This window comes from Hypanus sabinus, chromosome 14 (genome assembly GCF_030144855.1).
Source record: "Hypanus sabinus isolate sHypSab1 chromosome 14, sHypSab1.hap1, whole genome shotgun sequence".
Classification (NCBI taxonomy): domain Eukaryota; kingdom Metazoa; phylum Chordata; class Chondrichthyes; order Myliobatiformes; family Dasyatidae; genus Hypanus; species Hypanus sabinus.
Genome location: NC_082719.1, coordinates 85,175,629 through 85,201,979, shown reverse-complemented (window position 1 = coordinate 85,201,979; position 26,351 = coordinate 85,175,629). Strand labels below are relative to the sequence as shown.

The window sequence follows — 26,351 nt, the reverse complement described above, 5'->3', positions numbered from 1 at the left end:
AAGTTGGTTTGTCAGGAGCTGCAGCTGGATGCACCTTTTGCAGATGTACTCATCAGGGACAACAGTGTTCGCCCTGACTTCCCACATACTGCAAACGGAGCACTCAACTGCCCTGACTGCTGCCTCTATTGCCTACTCCTAATCTAATTAGATTAATTAAAGGAGCTTACCCGGCCTTACCTCACCTGGAGTGAAGCTCGTACTCAGCCTCTGCTCACTTTTTAAATCCCCCCCACTGATCTCAGTCGTGCCCCATTCAAACTTCAACTCTGCCTTTTCTCACTGAACCCTGATTGAGCCAAAGCCGACCCACGCTGACGATGGCCGTTACGCCGATGGCCGCTGTATATGGCGGTCTTTCTTTTAAACCTTTGGCGCATTACGTCACACGCCTGCGCAGTCTAGCCTCTTTGCCCCGATCAGTTAAAAAGAAACGGCTTCTCTCTGAGCTTTTTTTTAACCTCTTCCCTCTCCGCCTCTTGCTTCGATTTAAAAGTTACTTGGCAGGCCACATCCTCAGTTCAGTGCGGAGATGAGTAAAGCTCTCCAAGCAGTGAGCTGAACGCCAACCCATCCCTTGCCTCCAGCCTCGATACCTCAAGTTAGGAAGAAAGTTGAAATGTAGGACCTCAAAGGTAGTAATCTCAGGATTACTGCCTGTGCCACGCTACAGTAAGAATAGGGATAGAATGAAGTGGAGGATAAATGAGTGGCTGAGGGAATGGAGCGGGGGAAGGGATTCAGATTTCTGGATCATTGGGACCTCTTTTAGAGTGGATGTGACCTGTACAAAAAGGACAGTTTGCACTTAAATCCCAGGGGGACCAATATCCTGGTGGGCAGGTTTGATAGAGCTGTTGGGGAGGGTTTGAACTAGTTTGGCAGGGGGTGGGAATCAGAATGCGAGTGCAGGGATTAAGGTAGAAGGACAAGGGCACGATGCTAAGAGTTCTGAGTTGATGAGGAAGGACAGGCAAGGGATGAAACATACTTGTAGCCTGTTAAAGGGGTTGAAATGTGTCTATTTCAATGCTAGGAGTATTAGGAACAAGGGAGATGAATTTAGAGCATGGATTAAAATGTGGAACTACAATGTTGTGGCCGTTACTGAAACTTGGTTGGAGGAAGGGCAGGATTGGATGATACAGGTCCCGGGGTTCAGGTATTTTAAAAGGAATAGGATGGGAGGTGGAAAAGGTGGGGAGTGGCATTGCTGGTCAGGGATAGTATCACGGCTATAGAAAGGGAGGACGCTGCAGAGGGAGTGTCCACTGAGTCGGTGTGGGTGGAAGTCAGAAATAGGAAGGGATCAATCACTGTGCTGGGAGTAGTCTATAGACCCCCAGATAGCCCTCGGGACACCAAGGAGCAGATAAGCAGGCAGATTTTAGAATGGAGCAGGAAATACGGGGGAGTAGTTATGGGTGATTTCAACTTCCCTCATATTGACTGGCACCTCCTGAGTGAAACGGGGATAGATGGGGCTGAATTTGTCAGGTGTGTTCAAGAAGGATTCCTGACACAATATGTGGACCAGCCGACAAGAGGAGAGGCTATACTGGATCTAGTTCTGGGTAATGAACCTGGCCAGGTGACAGACCTCTTGGTGGGGGAGCATTTTGGTGAGAGTGACCACAACTCCCTTAGCTTCAGCATAGCTATGGAAAGGGATAAAATCAGATGAAATGGTAAAGTGCTTAACTGGGGAAGGGCTAACTTTGAAGGGATGAGGCAGGAACTAGCGAGAGTAAATTGGAAACAGATGTTCAAACGGGAAAGCACAGAAGTAATGTGGGAAAAGTTTAGGGACCACTTGTGCTGGGTTCAGGATAGGTTTGTCCCACTGAGGCAAGGAAAAAATGGTAGGAAAAGGGAACCGTGGCTGATGAAACACGTGAGGCAACTTGTCAAGAGGAAAAAGGAAGCATATGTTAGATATAAGAAGCAGGAAGTAGGAGGGGCTGATGAGAAATATAGGGTAGCCAGGAAGGAGCTAAAGAAAGGACTTAGGAGACCTCGAAGGGGGCATGAGAAGGCCTTGGTATGTAGGATTAAGGAATACCCCAAGGGGTTCTATGCGTATGTGAAGAAGAGGAGGATGAGGAGAATGAAGGTGGGACCGCTAAAGGATAAAGAAGGCAACATGTGCCTGGAAGCGGAGGAGGTTGGGGGGGGGGGGGGTCCTAAATGAATACTTTGCTTCAGTATTCACAAGTGAAAAGGATCTTGATCAGGTTGAGGTTGAAGTAGAGTGGGCCTGTGTGCTGGACAATGTGGAGAATACGGAAGAAGAAGTGCTGGATCTTCTTAAAAACATTAAGATTGATAAATCCCCAGGGCCGGATATGATACACCCCAGGTTGTTGTGGGAATTGAGAGAAGAGATCGCTGGAGCATTAGCTATGATCCATGAATGCTCTTTGGCTGCAGGGAAAGTGCCAGAGGACTGGAAAATGCCAAATTTAGTTCCCTTGTTTAAAAAAGGTAATAAGGAGAAACCTGGGAACTATAGACCGGTCATTCTTACATCGGTGGTCTGCAAACTACTGGAAAGGATTCTTAAGGATAGAATCTATGAGCATTTGGAGAAGTACAGTCTACTCATGGATAGTCAACATGGCTTTGTGAAGGGAAGATCGTGCCTCACGAGACTGACTGAGTTTTTTGAAGAGGTAACAAAATAAATTGATGAGGGTAGGGCAGTGGATGTGGTCTACATGGACTTTAGCAAGGCATTTGACAAGGTCCCTTGCCAGGGATGGTGGTGGAGGCTAAAACATTAGGGATATTTAAGAGCCTCTTGGACAGGCACATGGATGAAAGAAAAATAGAGGGTTATGGGGTAGTGTGGGTTTAGTACTTTTTTTTTAAGGATTATATGGGTCGGCACAACATGGAGGGCTGAAGGGCCCGTACTGTGCTGTAATGTTCTATGGTACTATGGTTCCATGGTACCCTGATCTTTTCAATCTGGACCGGCGCTTAAATTGGCTGTACATCGAGTTGCTCCTCGCTCTCAGACCTTCGATCTGCTTTTGGATCCAGGCCTCATCGCCTCAACTCTGCCTCACCTTGCTCCTGCTGCTTCGAATTGGTTCCAAATCCACTCCAGCGATGGTCGTTGACTGGCGAGTGAGCTCTGACCCTGCTGCCTTGATTTGGCCTCTATATGCCAAGCCACAACTGCCCTGAACCTTTGAGACTTCATTTCAGACCATAAAAATACCCGAGTTCAAAATCTCAACTCCGAAAGGGAAATGACAGGTTGCTGGTTGCAGTGATCTTTTTCTAGGAAAAGTGTGATTAATAGAATAGCTAGTAGCTTTGTTCGTTGCCAGCAAGGCGTTACTGTGTTTCAACAGCTCCATCTTAATTCAGAAATCAGCAGATGCCGGAAATCCAGAATGACAGACTTTTGTAATGGTATCTTTTACCCGCATCCAAGGAAATAGGCAGGCTCAGTTCAACACCACGTTTGACAACTGACATTGCCTCAAAACTGCAGCAAAGTGTCCCCGAGGTGGGATCTTCTGACTGAATGGTACACATGATCAAAACAGACATTGTTACATCATAATAAGGGATACAGTTGACCAGAGTAGTTCTGAAGCAACTGTAACTAAATAAAATCATTCCGTTCTATTGCCAATGCTGGGCATGAATTCAGTCACAGTCCCACGAAGTGCTATGTGCAGTGGAGGTGCTTGTAGAAGGCAAAGAATACATTTTATGTTGAAATATTCTATAGCAGTATCAGGATAAGTGTACCGTCTGCCACAAAATCAATACTGCAGTTTTAACTAGTTTCTTAGTATAGCAGTATTACAAAAGGAAAAAAAAAATACTTGCGCAGTTAGGTATTGTTACAAGGTTGGTGACATTTCGGAGCGGCGTGATAGTGCAGCAGTTCAGGCAAGTTGACATCTGCAGGCTGCCTGGCACTATCCTCACTGAAAGTCCTGGCGCATGCAAACTCGAGGCATACAAAAGAATCCTTAGAAGTCTGCTTTTCCACAAACACTTCTGTAAACAAACACATCCTATTTATGAGCCAATGTAGGCAAAATTCCAGACCAAAACGCATGAAGTTCGCCACGCAATCAATCAGCGATGAGTTTTCCTCCCATCACAACTGTGTTTCCGATATGACGCCCAGTCAGCTGATTGATAGGCACTTAGAGGCCAAGCATTTGGAGGACTCACCACAATTAGCAGCGCACTGCTGATGTCTCCTCGTAGGGTGACGAATCGCATGCCAGTAAATTGCCAAGATCGGAGAACAACTCAACCCAAACATTATCCTCCCTGATTTGATTAGGCGCGAACAATGCATTTCACTGTATGTTTCGATGTGTATGTGACAAGTAAAGATCATCTTTAAATCTTTAGAGTTGCCATTTAAGACCAATAAGGCAAATGTGCCACTGATTTCAGAAAAATGAGGATCACATAAATAAAAATGAACTCTATTTAAGACTGCAAGAACACAAATACTCTGCATTAGACTTACAATCAGGCCCACAGGTAGATGTGCAATCTTAAGGGCATGTGACTGTCTTAATATACCACTGAATACCTGAGCATTTTACACTTGAGAGCAGGCATTCCCAACCTTTTTCTGCCAATTAACTGAGGGGTCTGTGAACTCCCAGGTTGGGAACCCCCTGCTTTAAAGGAATCACTGTATATACATGGATTGTATTTATACGGTCAATTATGACTTAAGCCTCTTGTAGCACAGTATACAAAGACTGTGCCTCAGATCATGAGAGTTGCTAAAATTTGTTGCAGCTTTTTTCAAGCATTACGTATTTTTTTATGGCCTAGACACCTGTTATGTGGTGTTCTTAACAGCTGTTTTAGCTCCTGCTTCATTCTTATTACTTTCTATGTTTAGCACCACATTCCTTGCTAAGTATCCCTGTCGTAGCTAAATTGCTGTTCCATTTTCCCCTCCCCTCAACATCTCATCCCATTTAATTCCATGTTCCATCCTTCCCTTAGGAACCGGCCAGAATTGAAGGGCAAGTTAACATGGCAGAGCAGGTTCTGAACAGCCAGTGCTCACATAGTGGTAATTAAACCTTCACCTCAACAACATGGTCTGGATACAACAGTCTGTTTCTCAATCTACCAGAATGAGCACAATCGACTGCAAATCAACAAGGGCAATTTCAAGATATTTAACTTTTTTTAACTGCATCGGACTGCCACTTCATTAGAATGGATTTTATAGTAAAGACATCAAATTGTGTATAGAACTTAACGCCACTGCATTGCCATAAGTTATTGGATTTCCTGCTCGCAATTACATCGGAAAACAGCCTTCTATTTACCTGTGTAGACAACTCCATTTATTTCTATTGACATGTTGATGCTGCTAATACCATTTGTAGACAGGTTCAATGCAGTTTCTTGTCTGTCATCTGCTGGGGAAAGCAAGAAGAAGAAAATACCAATATGAGTGCAAAAAAGCAAGATAACTAAAGAGTAAACTAGAAATGATAAGCTGACTCTTGGGAGCTGGTAGCACTAGGCTATTTGATTTCTAAGTTTCTCTTAGCAAATAATATTCAAGTACATTGTTTCACTTTCTGTTCCTCGAAGTGTTATTTATTAAGTTGTAATTGGTCCCATGAGTAGAAATCTTTAACACAAGAGATGCTGTGAATCCAGAGCAACACACATACAAAATGTTGAAGGAACCCAGCAGGTCAGGTAGCATCTGCGAAGGAGAAAAAAACCATTGAAGTTTCAAGCTGAGACCCTTCATCAGGACTGGAAAGGAAGGGGGAGTAAGCCAGAATTAGAAGGTTGGAGGAGGGGTTGGGGAAAAGAAATACAAACAGGCAGGTGATAGGTGAAAGCAAGTTATGGGTGTTACATTTTGAACTTCAAAACATTAAATGAATTCAAAGAAAGACATGGGAGTCCAAAATGCAAGTCTAACTTCACGTTTACTTTAAGCGAGACATGTACATATCATGGGGTTGTGTGATGACGTATGAAATTCACATATTTAGACATGTAACTCATAGTGAATTACTTAAATGAACAAAAATGCTTAATCAAACAATATATGTACATGATTACTCAAATTTTACTGAAATATTAATTAAACAAAAAGGGGGATTGGTAGGTGGGAGGGTTGAGGAGATAAAGTTAGAAGCTGGGAGATGATAGGTGGGAGAGGTAAAGGGCTGAAGAAGAAGAAATTTGATTGGAGAGAAGAATCTTCTATTCCTCCTATACTCTAGTGATATTTAGGAGTAGGGAATTTTTTGCCTTCTAATCATTAATCACCTCCTACTTTTTTCTATTTAGACTTCAGTGATACTTTGAACTATGGGCCTTGGTATGATTTCCAGTTTTCTTCAGGATAAGGAATCTCCTCTCCAAACTAGTTTAAAGGTACAACTCAAAGTAATGAATTGGAATTGGAATTGCAGTTGGTTTATTAGTGTCATTATGAAGTTGAGTGAAAAGTTTGTCTTGCATACTGTTGATACAGATCAAATCATTCCACAGTGCGCTGAGGTAAAAACAAGGTAATCAATAATAATGTAGAATAAAGTGTAACAGCTGCAGAGAAAATGCTGCACAGTTAGATAATAAGGTGTGAGATCATAATGAGGTCAATTTTGACACTAATGTGATGCCAGAAAGCAAACAAATTTATTGAAATGTGTCATGCTCATACTTCAAATGACATTTATATTGCTTGGCAAATATATTGAATGGTTTAGGTTTCCAGAATTATCAGAATCTCTTAAGTTTATGATATTGAATGTGACACTGATTGGTTCTGAACTTCACAAAATGAATATGGTTAGCAATGCAAAATAGAAAATCTTACTCTACAGGCACCTGTGGGCAAGCTTTCTAGAAATATCAAGAGTAACGGTAATCAGTTGTAGCTATTTTGCTTCAACAATGGGCATGGATGTCAATGAAGTAAGAAGAAAAGCCTCCTCCACTCTGTCTAAATCCTAGCCTCAGGTAGTATTCAGAATCGGAATTAGAGTCAGATTTATTATCACCTGCATATGTGGTGAAATATGTTGTCTTTATGGCTGCAGTACAATGCAATATATAATAATACAAAAAAAAACTGTGAACTACAGGAAGTATATACTAACTAGTTAAATTGATTAGGTAGTGCAAAAATAATGAGGTAGTGTTCATGGGTTCAACGTCCGTTCAGAAATTTGATGGCAGAGGGGGAGAAGCTGTTCCTGAATCGCTGAGTGTGTGCCTTCAGTCTTCTGTACCTCCTTCCTGATGGTAACAATGAGAGTACGGGTGATGGGGGTCCTTATTTTTCACTCCATCAGAATGGTGACTTCTTATTCCCACACTAAGCAGTCTGGCACTGCTTACCTGATTTGTTCTTCACATTAAAATTACTAATGATTTCTAAAGGGTAATCTTTTGGCTGACCCTAGAATCAAAATTAGATTTCTTATTGCCAATCTATAACGTGAAATTTGTTTTGCAGCAGCAAAACAGTGAAAAGACATAAAAATTGATAAATTACAAAAAAATAAATAAATACTGCAGAAATAAAGCATTAGTGAGAAATTGAATGAACATTAACTTTTGTTCATTCCACTAAACCTTTCCCTGAGGCGTGAAATACTGACCCATCCTTCACGAAAGGAGATATTTGTTATAATCCCTGATTCTGATGAATTGAAATCATTATTATCAAATTGTTTTTGAAATGCACATTTAGTGCATCTTGCTTCTTGTCTTTTGCACTAATTTTATTATAGTATATCTTTATTATATGTCCAGCACTGTACTACTGCTACAAACCAACGAATCTTGTGGCATATGCAGCTCTGATTCTGATTCTGAACTGCCACCATCGGATTCTGTAAATACTGTAAATAATTTAACCAAAGGAAAAGAAAGAACTTGCACTGGTATGAAATCTGGTGGTAATGTTGCATTGCAGATGATGATTATATAATGCTGAGCTCGAGAAATCTGCAATTAATATGTGATTAAAGGTGTAGAGATATTTATTAGACAGACTAATACAATAATGTCACTTATGCAAGTAAGCATCAATGTGGGGCTCTGCTGATAGGAGCAGAGAGAGCGTAAATGTGTTACTGAATGCATGATGGGTAAAACCTTTGTGACATACGGTACAGATTTTTGACAAGATACTATCAATACAGGCAACGGTAAATCTCAGGCAGTTCAGATTTCTCCTGTTGGTGGCTCAGCAGTGGACACTATGAGCAGTTTCAAACTCCTGCAAGTGCACATCCCACACAACCTCTTATGGCCCAGGGACACATCACACACTATCAGGAAAGCTCACCAATGCTTCTCCTTTCTGGGAAAGCTAAGGAGAGCTGGACTAGGCACATGTCTACTCATTACCTTCTACAGACGCACAATGGAGAGCATTCTAACATGCTACATCACTGCATGGTACAGCACTACACCACTGTGAACAGGAAGGTTCAACATCAGGTAGTCAACACTGCCCAATGCATCGCCAGCACCAGCCTACCCACCATCCAGGCCATATATACAGAAACTGCCAGTAAGATCATAAAGGATACTGCCCACCCTGCTCATGGACTGTTTGCCCCACTCAGGGAGGAAGCTACATAGCACACATGCCAGACCACCAGACTCAAAAACATTAACATTCCCCAAGCAATAAGACTGATCAATACCTCCAATCCTGCCCCCCATACTTCATCATTTCCTGTTATAGTCACCTTATACACAGACATTCCTGAGCCTAGCACAGGACCTACAATGAATCTATGTATATAAACTAGCTTACATATTTATATTTATTGTGTTTTTTTATATTGAGTTCTTCATCTTATTGAGATTTTTTTACTGCATCAGGTCTGGAGTAACAATTATTTCATTCTTCTCTACACTTATACACTGGAAAGAACATTAAACAATTTTGTATGTTATGATTCAATATGAAGGAGAACTAAAACATAATTTATAACAGCAAATTATTTAATGTATCTGTTTTGTTTTCCATTTTTGCTTGGCAAATTAACTTTTGAACATTTTATTTGTGCAAAAAGTGACAAAAAGATTACACAGGTCATACAATCACAATAGATTGAACATCTGCAATTACCTATTCCCAGAACAGTGGACTCTACCTTTGTATAAGCAGAGAGATTCAACCTCACTGGTGGATGAGTATGGATGCTTCTTATGTGCTGAGACAAACTAGGCAATCAGTTTGGTTTATCGATGATTACAAGAAGCTTTTCAAGCCCATTAGGTTTTAATCAGCTTTCAAATCCTTCCCATCCTGCCACGGTAGACACATAAAGTGGGAAGGAGCCTAACTCAGAATCTGTTCTATTATCACTGACATATATCATGAAATATGTTGTTTGTAGCAGCATTAGAGTGTAAGACATAAAATTACTATAAATGACAAAACAAACAAACAAATAAATTGTGCAAAACAGGAAGAGCAAAGAAGAGTTTGTGGGTTCAGAAATCTGATGGCAGGAGGGGAGAAGCTGTTCCTAAAATGTTGAGTACGCATCTTCAAGCTTCTTGATGGTAGTAATGAGAAGTGGTGAGGGTCCTTAATGATGGGTACTGCCTTCTTGAAGCACTGCTTTGTAAAGATTTCTTCGATGGTAGAGAAGCTAGAGCCCATGATGGAGCTAGCTGAGTCCTCAACCCTCTGCAGAATCTTTTACTGCACAATGGAGCCTCTATGGTGATGCAACCAGTCAGAATGCTCTCCACCACACACCTATAGAAATTTGCAAATACTTCCGTGCAGTACCAAAGTTCTTCAAATTCCCAATGATTGCATCAATATGTTAGGCTCAGGATAGATGACCTGAGAAGTTGACATCCTGGAACTCGAAACTGTTGATCCTTTCTACTGCTGGCCCCTCAATGAGAATTGGTGTGTGTTCTCCTGATTTCCCCTTCCTGAAGTCCACAATCAATTTTTTTTGTCTAGCTGATGTTGAATGCAAGGTTGTTGTTGCAACACTACCTAATCAGCCAATCTATCTCACTCCTCTATGCCTCCTCATTGCCATCTGACATTGTGCCAACAACAGACTTTATAGATGTTAAATGAGCTGAGCCTAGTCATACAGTCACGAGTGTAGGGAGAGCAGAGCAGTGGGTTAAACACACATCCTTGAGGTGGGCCAGTGTTGCCTGCCAGCAAAGAGGTGATTATATTTCTGATCTACACTGACTGTGATCTCCCAGTGAGGAAGTCAAGGTTGCAGTTGTGGGGACTCGTACAGGTGCAGTGTTATTCTCCCTTTCAAAGAGTTCATCAGGGAGTGAAGCATCACTGCCATTTATGCTGTTAGGTATCGCCTTATAGGAAGTAATGGCATGAAAACCCTGTTATGCGTCCAATTGAGTCTGTAATTTTGCATGCAATTGCTTTCCCATTCTCATGATAGTCTTCCGTAGATTGTAACTGAACTTCCTTTATGGTTCTGGATTGCCAGTCTTGTATGCCGCAGGTCTAGCTCTCAGCAGACCACGGCTTCAAGCTTGAATGTACTCAGTATGGTCTCCTGGGTACTTGCTCATCCATGTAGGACTTGACAGCTGTGGCATATTCATTCAGATCTGAAGATGATCCCTGAATATGGTCCAGTTTACCAAGTCAGCTAAGCCTAAACTGTGTGCAAAGTCTACTACAACTATAAGGCATAAGAACAGAATGAGGATATTGGCCCCATTGGGTCTGCTCCACCATTCAATCATAGCTGATTTATTTTCCTTCTCAACCCCATTTCTCTGCCTTGTCAATTAATGAAGTTTAACAAGCTTATACTAAACAGAACTGGGATGTATCCTGCTACATCCATTAGGTTATATGGATGCAAACCTCTTCTAACAGCCAGAATGCAAGAGTGCTGGCATCAAAAGCTGTGGTACTGAACCACCAACATTGGCAGGCACAACTGAACTTTCATGGTCAGCCATGTCCCTTTATCAATCGGGACATTTGGTCAGCCGACTACTAACGAGTCCAGGATTGCTTCACTGTTAGAAAGGCAGCACATCCACAAAGTTCTTAAATCAGGTATGGCAAACAGCCTGAGCCCTTCGCGTACTTCTTCTAATAAAATCTCCAACACACGTCATACCCAAATCAGGTGGTGCTCACATCAGTTGGAGATGAGGAACAGCAGCTGTTTGCCTTTCAACAGCCCAATCATAGTAGGCGCTAGCTCTGGATACATGAGCCTTTGTTCGTATACTGTAGCTGGCATCTGGATAACATTCTGCAACAGCTGTTGTTCCATGTGCTTGCAGCAGTGCTAGGGCAGACCATTAAACAGCTGCCTTATGGTGCATCTTAGCAGTGCACACCGGGTGTGAAACGTGAGTGGATGTTTCCTTCTATAGGACTAACATATCTCACCTTGTTACAAAAAACAAACATGAAAAATGTAGTAAAATCAGCAATCTTTTGCACAGGAGAGAAGACGGGTTATACAACTTTGTCAAATGTAATTTAAGACACATCAGTTGACATTAAGGGTGACTTTTGTGTATGCTGCTAGAGAACACAGAACAGCAGAGCACAATAGAGGTTGTTGCCCCAAGATTGTGCGCCAAACTTTTACCCTATTCCATAATCAATCTAACCCTTCCCTCCTACGTAATTTCTAGCAGTTTCTCCCCATCCCCCTTTTCTCTTCCATTCCTTCTGGCTCCCCTCTTATCTCTTCTCTTCCCCTTACCTCCCTCTTCTTCAATCATTTATCTTTTCCACCTATCAACCCCTAGCTTCTCACTTCATCCCCTCTCCATCACCACCCACCTTCTTTTCCCCTCATCTGGCTTCACCTATCACTTGCTAGCTTGTACTCCTTTCCTTCCTCCTCACCTTCTTATTCTGGCCTCTTCACCCTTCCTTTCCAGTCATGATGAAGGGTCTCTGCTTGAAATATTGACAAATATTGACTGTTTATTCCTTACCATAGATGCTGCCTGACCTGTTGAGTTCCTCCAGCTTTTTGTATATGTTATCCAGATTTCCAGCATCTGCAGTATCTCCTGTGTCAATAATCCTCCATTTTTTTTACATCAGTATGCCTATAGTATCTAAGATTTTCCTAAATATTCCAAATGTATCAGCCTCTATCACCAGCTCTGGCTGTGAATTACAGGCATGTATCGGTCTCTATATTAAAAGCTACCTCTGACATCCCCCCCCCCCCACCCCGCAAACTTTCCTCCATTCAACTTAAAACAATGTCCTCTGGTATTAGCCATGATTTTTTATAAATGTTATCTGATATGGAGCTTTAGCTAAAGTTTCAATTTTGTGAAGAACGTATTCAGAAGACAAATCATTTTATTTTTCTTTAAAGGCTCTAGCCTTTGACACAAAACTTCTTAACAAAGGAAAGACCAATACAATGAGTGATTTTGATGGATTTGAATTTTAGAAACCTGTGGGTTGTGGGAGAGAGCAAGTACTGAAGGAGGTAAGGCATTCTTTTTAAGGGCATTGGAAAAAATAAATTCAATAGTTCAATAGATGTTTTGATTTTACAAGAAAAATGGCACAGTTGTCACCCTAGGTTGAAATTTGAAGAAAATAACTGAGATTAGTTATACTGATACAGAAATAAATAAACATTTGCAATATAGAGTTTTCCCAGGGTCGAAATGTCTATTGCCAGAGGGCATGCTTTGAAGGTGGGAGGAAGTAGGTTCAAGGGGGACATGAGGGGTATTTTTGTTTACTCAGAGAATCATGGATGCTTGGAAATAGCTGCCAGGTATGGTGACAGAGGCAAATACATTAGAGGCTTTTAAGAGACATTTGGATAGACACATAGTTATAAGGAAGATGGAGGGATATGGTGTAGGTAGGAGGAATTGGTGTTTGGACGTTCATGATTTGCTTTTTAGCTGGCTCAGCACAGCTTTGTGGGCTGAATGGCAAGATCCTGTTCTGCATTCTTCATGTTCTACGCTCTAGATGGATTTGTCACTACAAAGGAATCAAGAATGACTAGGATTGGCCAGGAAAGTGGAGCTGAGACCAATGAGCCAATCAGCTATGATCTAATTAAATGGCAAAATAGGGTTGAAGAGCAGTTTGACTTGCCCCTGGTTGCTGTGATCAGAGAACTTAGACAAGACAAATGTAATCTCTACAGTAATGCAGAGTTCTACATTGCTGATGTATAACTGAGTTGAGTATTACTGGGAAACTGCTGTCTGAACCGTGCGTTCACGCATTGCGTCTTCTCGCCTTACCTCTGCTATTGATCTTGATGTTCATGGGGATCTGCGTTGCCATGGCCAGCAGGTTCTGCTGCAGGGCTTGCTGCATCAGCCGCTGCTGCTCCTCCGCCATGGCCAGCTTCTTCTTCTCGGGCGGCTCACCCGAATCCAACTTCTCTCGGAGCTGATCCAGGGCCACCGCTTGGGCCGCTGCCATCTGCGACGCGGCCGCGGCGGCCTGGGTGGTGCTGACGTGGTGGCCGGCGATACTGAGCGGGATCGCTATTCGGTTGTGGGCCGCCGTCGACAGCGCCTGCTCTTCTGGGTGCGGGAGAGGAAAGAGAAGGTCACCAAAGTGTTACAAAATTGGTCCCCCAAACAGGGTAAATATTAATTAGGATAGCAACAGCACTCTGACATTCTTCAACTGATGTCAATCCAACTTTTATCGTAGGCTGATTTAACATATGATCAAATGTGATCTGGAAGTCAGCAACACTAACAATGTAGCACTTTCTCTGTTCCACCTTATGTGCCTGCTTCCTTAATTCTCTGCAGGAGGACTTGCAACTCCCAGTATCCCAGGGAGTGTAACTGGCAAGGCAAAGCTGACAATCTTCATTTAGGAACAGCATAACTTGTGCTCCCCAGGATGCGCAATTTGTAAAAGGACTAGGTAACAGTACGTTTACACAAAAAGCTTCCAAAGAGTAAATCTCAAACATTGATGCTATTAATAAGGCAACTGAAACACTGAAGGGAGAACACTCCACCGGTTTCGGTGCTTCGTCAGTTCCATAAATGACCCAGTGGTCTTTACAAAACTGGGATTTTTAGTATGAAGAGAACTAAGTATAATTTAATTCATCTTCTCTTAGCCCTAAGACACTTCAGGCTAAAATCAAACAGTTCCATGGGCTCCACAGTAGTGTAGCAACTAGCATGACGCTAGTTAGCTTGGGGCATCAGAGTTCTAAAGTTCAATTCTGGCTCTGTCTGCAAGGAGTTTGGATGTTCTTCCTTTGACTCCGTGGGATTCCTCTGGGCGCTCCAGTTTTCTCACACAATCCAAAGAAGAACTGGTTAGTAAGTTAATTGGACATTGTAAATTGTTCCGTGATTAAAGTTAAATAAGGGGCTTGTGGGTGGTGTAACTCTTTGGGCCGGAAGGGCCTGTTCTCCAAATAAAAAAAACAAGATTCAAAGGAGAGAGAACACTCTTTTCCTGATGACAGTGTTAAGACAGGACTAATGAACTTTCTAACGTGCAATAGCAGGGTGTAACTACTCTGTAGAGGCACCACACCGCACCACACTGATTAGGGCAGCCGCAGGCATCATCTAATTTAATGCTAACTTACTGCTAATTTAGTGAATGCAAGATAGCATGAGAAAGTAACAGTCACGGCTGACGAGTCCTGGCTAAAAATATATTTGTGTGAAGGCAAGTGAAGGCAGTATGCTGGCATCTTTGTTCAGCACTGACCCTCCCAGATAAATAATATACAATGTAGCACACTCCAAAAAAATATCGTAGGATTGAATAAACTTGTTTACACTGTTGTCTTAATCATTGCTATGTTTTCTCCAAATATAATAATGAAATAAAAGTGTAATTTGTATTATGACTTGGGTCTTAAGGGTGACAGACCTTTTTGAGAGCATATGCCAAAATTGGCCCTAATCTTCTAAAATACTCTCTTGCGTGCCATGGTAAATTTGAGCAGTTAAATATTAATTAACATCATTGATTAAAGATTTTGTGACAATAATTGTAGAGTTTATAAAAAAAAGGATGAGTCCTATAAGACTGTAAGATATAGGAGCAGAAGTAGGCCATTCGACCCATCAAGTCTGGTCCACCATTCAATTGTGGGCTGATCCAATTCTTCCAGTCATCCGCACTCCCCTGCCTTCACTCCATACCCTTTGATGCCCTGGCTAATTAAGAAGCTATCTATCTCTGCCTTCAATGCACCCAGTGATTTAGCCTTCACAGCCACTCATGGGACCAAATTCCACATATTTGCCACCTGCTTACTAAAGTAATTTCTCCACAGTTCTGTTCTAAATGAATGTTCTTCAATCCTGAAGTTGTGCCCTCTTGTCCTAGACTACACGACCATAAGAAATAACTTTGCCATATCTATTCTGTTCAGGCCTTTTAACATTCGGAATGTTTCTATGAGATCCCCCCTCATTCTACTGAACACCAGGGAATACAGCCCAAGAGATGCCAGATATTCCCCATACAGTAACCCTTTCATTTCTGGAATCATTCTCGTGAATCTTCTTCAATGTCAGTATATCCTTTCTAAAATAAGGAGCCAAAAACTACACACTATACCCCAAGTGTGGTCTCATGAGTGCCTTATAGAACCTCAACATCACGTCCCTGCTCTTATACTCTGTACCTCTAGAAAGGAATGCCAACATTGCATTTGCCTTCTTCACCACCGTCACAACCTGGAGGTTAAACTTTGGGGTATCCTGCACAAAGACTTCCAAGTGTCTTTGCATCTTTGCATTTTGAATTCTCTCCCCATTTAAATAATAGTCTGCCCATTTATTTCTTCCATTAAAGTGCATGACCATACACTTTCCAACACTGTATTTCATTTGCCACTTCTTTGCTCATTCCCCTAAACCATCTAAGTCTCTCTACGGGCTTTCTGTTTCCTCAACACTACCTGCTCCTCCACCTATCTTTCTATCACTGGCAAATTTAGCCACAAATCCATGAATCCCATATTCCAAATCATTGATATGCATTGTAAAAATCAGCAGTTCCAGCACTGACCCCTGTGGAACGCCATTGGTAACTGGAAGCCAGCCAGAATAGTATTCCTTTATTTCCACTCTGTTTTCTGCCGATCAGCCAATGCTCCACCCATGCTAGCAACTCCCCTATAATTCCATGGGCTCTTATCTTGCTAAGCAGCCTCATGTACGGCACCTTGACAAAGGCCTTCTGAAAATCGGAGTACACCACATCTACTGCATCTTCTTTGTCTACCTTGCTTGTAACTCCCTCAAAAAATTGCAGTAGGTTAATCAGGCAGGACTTTTCTTTAAGGAAACCATGCTGGCTTTGGCCTATCTTGACATGTGCCTCTTGGTATTCCGTAATCTCGTCCCTAATAATCGATTCCAACAACTTCCCAACCACTGATGTCAGGCTAACGGGTCTATAGTTTCCTTTCTGCTGCCTCCCACCCTTCTTACATAGCGGAGTAACATTTGCAATTTTCCGGTCATCCGGTACAATGCCAGAATCTATCGATTCTTGAAAAATCATTGTTAATGCCTCTGCAATCTCTCCAGCTACTTCCTTCAAAACCCAACGGTGCATTCCATCAGGTCCAGGAGATTTATCCACCCTCAGACCATTAAACTTCCTGAGCACCTTCTCAGTCGTAATACCTAGTGCGGTATACTGCAGATGTCTTCCACAGTGAAGACTGATGCAAAATATGCATTTAGTTCCTCTGCCATCTCTGTGTCTTTTATTACAATAACTCCAGCATCATTTTCTATTTGTCCTATATCTATCCTCAACTCCCTTTTAACCCTTTATATACTTAAAAAAGCTTTTAGTATCTTCTTTGATATTAGTCACCCCCTTTCTTTCATAATTCATCTTCTCCTTCCTAATGACCTTCTTAGTTTCCTTCTGCAAGTATTTAAAAGCTTCCTGATCCTCTATCTTCCCATTAGCTTTGGCTTCCTTGTATTTTATGCCCTCTCTTTTGCTTTTGCTTTTCCTTTGGCTCTGACTTCACTTATCAGCCACAGTAGTGTCCTTTCTCCATACGAAAATTTCTCCTGATTTGGAATATATCTGTCTTGCACTTCCCTCATTTTTTTGCTGCAACTTCAGCCATTGATGCTTTGCTGTCCTTCCTGTTCCTGTCTCTTTCCAGTCAACCTTGGCCAGTTCCCCTCTCATGCTTTGTAATTTCCTTTATTCAACTGAAATACCAACACATTGAAATTTAGTTTCTCCTTCTCAAATTTCAAAGTGAACTCGATAATATTGTGATCACTATTCCCAAGGGTTCCTTAACCTTAAGCTCTCTTATTACCTCCAGACCATTGCACAACACAAAATCCAGCACAACCAATCCCCTAGTGGGTTCAACAAGTTGTTCTAAAAAGCCATCCCTTAGGCATTCTACAAATTCTCTCTACAAATTTATGGGTATTTATTGTTTTACTATTTAAAAAAAGTATAGCAAAGGCAGATTTAAACAAATGAAGTGATTTAGAAAACATGGTCAAAATTATTTTTTTTAAAAGACAATTGAAAAATAGCAACATTGCTAAATAGTACTGTTATCATAATTCATATATAACATCAAAACTGTGAATGTGAAGTTAAAGCTTTGATGCGAGCCATGTGCCAACAAAATTTTTGTTCATGCCATTTTGGGCATCTCTTTTATAGGTTTACCAACTCCAATTGGTGATTCAGAAATAGCTTCTTCCCCTCTGCCATCAGATTTCTGAATGGATGTTGAACCCATGAACACTATGCTACTACATTTTTTTTTTCTTTTTTGCACCACTTCATTAATTTAACTTTTTTAATACATATATACTTCTTACTGTAATTTACTGTTTTATTGCATATTGCTGCCATATAACAATCTTCATGACATATTCCAGTGATATTAAACTTGATTCTGATCCTAAGAAAAAGAACAAGATTTCACCTATTTTTATATGTCTTAATCATGCACAAGAAATATTTTGCTCAAGATTCTAAATTACTGCGTCCATTTCTGGCTGAAATCTTGCCTGTCAGGAAATTGGACTAAGACTTTTGTGACACCATTCACCCAAATATGGGAATTACTTCCCTGTCAAATATTCTATGCCTAGTGATGTCATTTGTTAGCGGGGTGCTCAGCAAAACTTACCCAGAGGAAGTGGATCAAAAGGTTTACGTTGTTTTGACAAAGCAAACTAGGGGTAAATCATACAGGAATCTCTGGCTTACACTTGGTATAGGAAGAGCACTTCGGTTGTATTGACCTGCAGCCCAGCAGGTAGAACACAAGCAAAGTTCAGTAGCTTACATGTTAAGGGCTGCATATGAAATTCACTCAGATCTTGCTTAGGATAGAGTGCTTCACTGATAAGAAGGAACTGGATTAGCTGGGTTTGTATTTTTCAGACTGCGGGAGTTGAGAAGGGAGTTGAGATTGATATGTAGAAAATTAAGAGAGCAGAGACAGGGCATATAGTAGAAAAGTCTTTGCCTCAACAGAGGAGTCAAAGGCTAGAGGACACAGAATTCAGGGAAGGAGTAAAAGGTTGCAAGGGAATCTGAGGAAGATTACATGCATCATTAAGGAATCCCATCACCACGGATATACCCTCTTCTCATTGTTACCTTCAGGGAGGAGGTTCAGGAGCCTGAAGACATACACTCAACAATTCAGGAACAGCTTTCCCGCCTCCCACCCCTCCCCCCCCCCACCATCAGATTTCAATCAGACATTGAATGCGTAAACACTACTTCAATACTTTTTCTTCTTTTTTGCACTAGCTATTTAAGTTAATACACACACACACACACACACACACACATATATATATATATGTATATATATATATATATAATACTCTATATACTTACTGTAATTTATGATTTTTCACTGTTATGTATTGCAATGTACTGCTGTACAACAAGAAATTCTATGACATGTGACAGTGATATTAAGCTTGATTCTGATTCTGAGAGAAAAAACTGTGTCTACCCCGGTAATGGTTGGAATGTGCAAATACCCTGCCTGAGGAAGCTGGAGAAACAGCCACTCTCACAGAATTTAAGGGGAACATTTGTCAAGGCATAGGAGGTTGCAGTAGAAGAGATCAGAAGTGAGATCAGTGCTAATGGGAGGTTGGCATCAACAGAGATTCAAAGGTTCAGAGAGTTATACAGCACAGAAAAAGGGACTTGGGCCCAACTCACTCATGTTGACTAAGGTGCCTATCTATATGAATCTAACTTGTCTGCGTTTGGCCTAGAACTCTGTAACTCTGAATGATCCACATAACTCTCCAAATGTTTTTTAAACAATGTATTTGCTTCTGTCTCTACATATATGTACTATGATAATAAATATACTTTGAACATTGAATCTTTTCTGTGAAACACTTGTCCCTGAGATCCCCTTTAAATCTTTCCCCTCATCTTAAACCTATTTTTTCTACTTCTAGACTCATTATCTATGCTTTTTATAATTTTAGGGGTTCATGGACCATTCAGAAACCTGATGACAGTGGGGAAGGAGCTGTGCCTATATCCCTGAGTGTGAGTCTTCTGGCTCCTCTACCTCTTCCCTGACTGTTGTAATGAGAAAAGAGCATATCCCAATATTCTGAACTCCTCCTCAAAACACTTCATTTCCTATCGTCTAGAAATTAAAATTTAAAAAACACTAATCACTGACAACAACTAAGAAACCACACAATGGTTTGAAGCTGCTGTGTCCATTATCTGACCACACTGAAACTTCGCCAGCCTACAGGAAGGAAGGAAGGAAAATAAATAAAATGGCTGACACTGCAGGAAAGAAAAAGAAACATGGTTCAAGGGCTTTGCAGTTTTGATAGCATGAGTTCTTATCGCAAATGTACACTCTCTTCCCCTGAATCATCCTCATCACTGAGTTCAACACTTGGTGCAAAAGAGCCCACAGAGCAAATCTTTCACATATCAGTAAACATATTTAAAATGGCTGACGCAAGGGACAGAAAGCCCTTGAGTGCACACGATCTTTCATCATGTCAATGAAGAAACAAAGTTACAAGTTGATATTTCTGCTTTCAAAATATTTAAAATCTCATCAATCTATTTCAACAGAATTTCATTATGTAAACATTGAAAAACACCATACCTTTTTTTATAGAATGTCCGTGGCTAATATGGCTGCCATTATGAGTGGATATAGCTATAGTGGGCATCTGTATCTTGGGAGAGGATAAGATAGTAGGCGTCCCCACAGGGGAGTAATTAAACATCGTAGATCCATAACTTTGCCTTCGGCCCTCTCTCCTGTTGCTATCAATAGCTGCTTGGAGCTCTCCAGGCGAGCTCAGACCTCGCTTTTCACATTCATATGGATATAGGTACTTCATGTATCTGGAAGGCAAATTAAAAGTAGTTAGGTAACAAATAACACATAAAGATAATTGAAACTTATCACATTTCTTCATTTTCATTCACTTCTCAAATGACCCTTCGACCATCAGACTCCTGAACCGGCAAGGATAACTTCACTCACCACAACCCTGAACTGATTCCACAACCTATGGACTCCCTTTCAACAACTCTACAGTCTTGTCCTTAGTATTTATTTGTAGTTGCACCGTTTGTCTTCTTATGCACCTTGTTTTTTTTTTGTCAGTTTTCGAGTGTAGAATTAGTTTTCACTAATTCTGTTGTATTTTTTGTTCTACTCTTGAGTGTCTGCAAGAAAATTAATCTCAGGACAGTATATGGTTTGAAATGGATTGAACTGAACTGAGCTGAGCTGAATATACCTGGACTCTTCTGATATCTTTTTGATTTGGTGTTAAGCATACTGTGATTTTTTTTTTGCCATTCGCACGATTTGTTCTTTTTTGCATGTTGGAGGTTTAATGTTTTTCGTTAAATTGGGTCTGTAGTTTCTTTGTTTTGTGGCTGTCGGTGGGAAGATGAATTTCAAGATTGTATACTGCACACACACTTTGATAATAAGTGTACCTTAAATGGTTGGTGACTTATGCATGCTTTGATAATAAACTTATTTTGAAACTTTGAAAAAATACAGAGGCTGCTGTGATTTTTTGTATCCACTGAAAACCAGACACATTGGCAGCATAGTATCAAACTGTCTCATTAAACTTTTGCAACACAAAATCATTATCCTAATCTTACAAACATCTAGGTACAATCTCCTTCAGGCTGTATAAAGTTAGCTTCAGTGTTTGATGATAATAGGCAGTAAGGATTTGTGCTCCTGTGATAGGTCAGACTAACTGAACAAAGTCAGCTTCTGGGTGAGCAATAGATCTTTAGTGCAGTTTGTCAGACTTGCTGCCTCCCTCCACCTCACCCTCCATCCGCAAGGAAATGGGCTGCTTGCCAGTTTGGCAGGAGGCAAACGTGTGTGCTTGGAACATCTGCCTATTCATCTCCTCTCCTTGAATCTGCTAAACAGGAGGAAGCAGCAAATTCAGAAGAAAACTTTTTACTCAATATTCAGAAAAAGATTACCTGTATGCACAATAGATACCAGACGTGACCATTTGAAGGCAGTTAGGTAGAGCTGAACGTATGGTCAGATCGGCAATGATCTTACTGAATTGCAGCAAATGCAATGGGCCAAATGGCCTTCTCTTACTCTTATTTATCATGTACTATGTTCTTACAAGCAAGAAAACTCAAAGTATTACAAAGAAAAACTGGACTTCTTGTTGACAAATCCAATTCATAAATATTAGCAATACCTCAAAGGAATTCTGTGGCTATGTAGAGTACAACACAGAAGAAGCTTATTTGGCCCATCAGGTCAATAGACAATAGATAATAGGTGCAGAAGTAGACCATTCGGCCCTTCGAGCCTGCACCGCCATTTTGAGATCATGGCTGATCAACTACTATCAATACCCGGTTCCTGCCTTGTCCCCATATCCCTTGATTCCCCTATCCATAAGATACCTATCTAGCTCCTTCTTGAAAGCATCCAGAGAATTGGCCTCCATTACCTTCCGAGGCAGTGCATTCCAGACCCCTACAACTCTCTAGGAGAAGAAGTTTTTCCTTAAATCTGCCCTAAATGACCTACCCCTTATTCTCAAACCATGCCCTCTGGTACTGGACACTCCCAGCATCTAGAACATATTTCCTGCCTCTATCTTGACCAATCCCTTAATAATCTTATATGTTTCAATCAGACCCCCTCTCAATCTCCTTAATTCCAGCATGTACAAGCCCAGTCTCTCTAACCTCTCTGCGTAAGACAGTCCAGGCATCCCAGGAATTAACCTCGTGAATCTATGCTGCACTTCCTCTACAGCCAGGATGTCCTTCCTTAACCCTGGAGACCAAAACTGTACACAATACTCCAGGTGTGGTCTCACCAGGGCTCTGTACAAATACAAGAGGATTTCCTTGCTCTTGTACTCAATTCCCTTTGTAATAAAGGCCAGCATTCCATTAGCCTTCTTCACTGCCTGCTGCACTTGCTCATTCACCTTCAGTGACTGATGAACAAGGACTCCTACATCTCTTTGTATTTCTCCCTTACCTAACTCTACACCGTTCAGATAATAATCTGCCTTCCTGTTCTTACTCCCAAAGTGGATAACCTCACACTTATTCACATTAAACGTCATCTGCCAAGTATCTGCCCACTCACCTAGCCTATCCAAGTCACCCTGAATTCTCCCAACATCTTCATCACATGTCACACTGCCACCCAGCTTAGTATCATCAGCAAATTTGCTGATGTTATTTTCAATGCCTTCATCCAAATCATTGACGTAAATTGTAAACAGCTGTGGTCCCAATACCGAACCCTGTGACACCCCACTAGTCACCACCTGCCATTCCGAGAAACACCCATTCACCGCTACCCTTTGCTTTCTATCTGCCATCCAGTTTTCTATCCATGTCAATGTCTTCCCCCTGATGCCCTAGGCTTTGATTTTACCCACCAATCTTCAATGTGGGACCTTATCAATTGCCTTCTGAAAATCGAGGTACACTACATCCACTGGATCTGCCCCGTCTAGCTTCCTGGTTACATCCTCAAAAAACTCCAACAGATTAGTCAAGCATGATTTACCCTTGGTAAATCCATGCTGGCTCGGCCCAATCCTATCACTGTTATCTAGATATGCCACTATTTCATCCTTATTAATGGACTCTAGCATCTTCCCACCACTGATGTCAGGCTGTCAGGTCAATAGTTCTCTGTTTTCTCCCTCCCTCCTTTTTTAAAAAGTGGGATAACATTAGCCATTCTCCAATCCTCAGGAACTGATCCTGAATCTAAGGAACATTGGAAAATGATTACCAATGCATCCGCAATCTCCAGGGCCACCTCCTTTAGTACCCTTGGATGCAGACCATCTGGACCTGGGGATTTGTCAGCCTTCAGTCCCATCAGTCTACTCATCACCGTTTCCTTCCTAATGTCAATCTGTTTCATTTCCTCTGTTACCCTATGTCCTTGGCCCATCCATTCATCTGGGAGATTGCTTGTGTCTTCCTTAGTGAAAACAGATCTAAAGTACTCATTAAATTCTTCTGCCATTTCTCTGTTTCCCATAACAATTTCACCCAATTCATTCTTCAAGGGCCCAACATTGTTCCTAACTATCTTCTTTCTCTTCACATACCTAAAAAAGCTTTTGCTATCTTCCTTTATATTCCTGGCTAGCTTGCATTCGTACCTCATTTTTTCTCCCTGTATTGTCTTTTTAGTTGAGTTCTGTTGTTACTTAAAAACTTCCCAATCGTCTGTCCTCCCACTCACCTTAGCTCTGTCATACTTCTTTTTTTTAATGCTATGCAATCTCTGACTTCCTTTGTCAACCACTGTGGCCCCTTTCCCCCCTTTGAATCCTTAATTCTCTGGGGGATGAACTGATATTGCACCTTGTGCATTATTCCCAAGAATACCTGCCATTGCTGTTCCACTGTCTTTTCTGCTAGGCTATCCGTCCAGTCAACTTTGGCCAGCTCCTCCCTCATGGCTCCACAGTTCCCCCTGTTCAACTGCAACACTGACACCTGCGAGCTGCCCTTATCCTTCTCAAATTGCAGATAAAAACTTATCATATTATGATCACTACCTCCTAATGGCTCCTTTACTGCAAGATCACTTATCAAATCCTGTTCATTACATAACACTAAATCCCGAATAGCGTTGTCTCTGGTCGGCTCTCATACAAGCTGTTCCAAGAATGCATCCCGTAGGCACTCTACAAACTCCCTATCCTGTGGTCTAGCACCAACCTGATTCTCCCAGTTCACCTGCACGTTGAAATCCCCCATAACTACTGCGAGCATCTCACAGCAGATCAATCACATAGGTCCCTTTTCCTCTACTTATAGTTAGATCATTGAACAAAGAACATAGGGCAGTGCAATACAGCCCAGACCTTTAACCTACTTGTTGATAAATTCAATGCCTCTCACACACTGCCATTTGCCCTCCAATTTTCTTTCATCCATGTGTCTATCCAATAGTCTCTTAAATGTTACCACTAACTCTGGTAGTGTGTTCTGGGCATTTATCATTCTCTTTGTAAAATCTCTACCTCTGATATCTCCCCTGAAGTTTCCTCCAATCACCGTAAATGAATGTATTGGCCATTGCTGCCTGGGGAGAAAGCCACTAGCTATCCACTCTTATAATCATAAACACCTCTATCAAGCTGCCTTTTATCCTCCCTCCCTCCAAAGAAAAAAACACTAGCTCACTCAGCCTTTGCTCGTTGGAGCTCTTCTCTAACTCATGCACCATTGTGGTAAATCTCCTCTGCACCTTCTCCAAAGCTTCCACATCCTCCCTATAATGAGACAACAAGAAATGAACACTGTCCTCCAAGTGTGGTCAGACCAGAGCCTTACAGAGTTGCAACATTAACACTATCTCTTGAACTCTGTTCCTTGAGTCCTGAAGGCCAGTACACCATATCACTTCTTAACCATCCTACCTACTTGTGTAGCAATTTGATGCACTCCTGCAACTTATTCTCTCTCACATCCTTGTCAACCCTTCTTTGATTCTTTGTTGCTTACCTACATTGAGCAGTAATTTACAGTAACCAATTAATCTACCAGCACATATTTGGGATGTGCGAAGAAACCAGGTGGAAATTCATAACAGGTAGTTCATTGAGGAGAACGTGCAAACTCCACAAATGCCAGAATCAAGCCTTGGTCCCCAGAGTAGTGAGGCAGTAACACTAAATACAAGGCTGCTATTCTGACTAGATGGACTTCTTCTATTGATATGGCCAGAACATTAACAGCATTGTGAAAAAGACCATAGTTGCTCATTTAATCCTCTAAGCATTATCTTTCCACTCAGGTTATCAAAGCTGAAAATTCAGCTGAACATTATTTAATATGCCCTTATAACATACAGATATTAAAGGATTACAGATAAAATTCAGGTTACAAAATTACTTGCGAGCATATGACAGGAAACTATGTATACTGAAGTACAGAAATCTTACTGTGTTTGTTTGATTACAGGGCCATGGAAAGGAGAGATGGATAAACATGGGAGGTTCTGCAGATGCCGGAAATCCAGCATAACACACGCAAAATGCTGGAGGAACTTGGCAGGTCAGGCAGTATCTTTGGAGAGGAATAAAGAATTGATGTTCTGGGTGGGCTGGGAATTTTCATCAGGACTGGAAAGGAAGGGTGAGGAAGCCAGAATAGGAAGTTTCAGAGGAAGGGATGGAATACAAGCTGCAAAGTGCAAAGTGAGAAGTGAAACCAGGTGAGGGGATGATGTGTGGGTGAGTAAGGTGAGATGATCGAGCTATGAGGTGAGAGGTGGGAAAGATGAAGAGCTGAAGAAGTAATCTGACAGGAGAATAAACCAGCAAATAAAAATTATAAGCACTTAGATAAGAACATGAATGAAAGAAAAAACTGAGAGTTTTGCGGAAGGGAAGTATTAAATTGATCTTGGAATAGGTCAAAAGGACAGCACAACATTATGGGCTGAAGGATCACTAAACTGCTTTATGTTCCAAAGTCACTTTGATTTCAGAAGACATTTGATAGTGATCCTCTAAAAGATTTCTAAAGGAAATTTTGTCTGGAGAATGAACTATTGGTTGCTTTTACAGCATTGTAATAGTAAAGGAAAATATGCTGATTGAGTCATAGAACACTACAGTACAGAAAAGAGGCCCAATTGGCCCATGGCTTTGTGTAGCTCTATAAATTCAACTGAATACTTCAATATTATGTTTCAACATACAAGCAGGAGAAATAGAAACACCAGTCAGTCATGATCATCAGAATCGGGTTTAATATCACTGGCATATGGAAAAATCTGTTGTTTTGTGGCAGCAGTACA

At 41.3% G+C, this 26,351-nt stretch overlaps 1 protein-coding gene across 7 annotated transcripts in view; it reads right to left on the bottom strand.

The window, feature by feature from the left end:
* arid3c (AT rich interactive domain 3C (BRIGHT-like)) overlaps nt 1-26,351 on the bottom strand; it is a 535,055-nt gene that overhangs the window by 21,055 nt on the left and 487,649 nt on the right. For 5 of the 7 annotated variants that reach the window (XM_059989581.1, XM_059989585.1, XM_059989588.1 and 2 more), the window contains exons 5-7: nt 20,151-20,395; nt 13,276-13,563; nt 5,337-5,429 (exon numbers count right to left, since the gene is read on the bottom strand). In XM_059989581.1, coding sequence (XP_059845564.1) covers nt 5,337-5,429; nt 13,276-13,563; nt 20,151-20,395 — 626 coding nt within the window. The remainder of the gene's footprint in view (nt 1-5,336; nt 5,430-13,275; nt 13,564-20,150; nt 20,396-26,351) is intronic. The other 2 variants (XM_059989582.1, XM_059989584.1) reach the window with 2 other exon arrangements.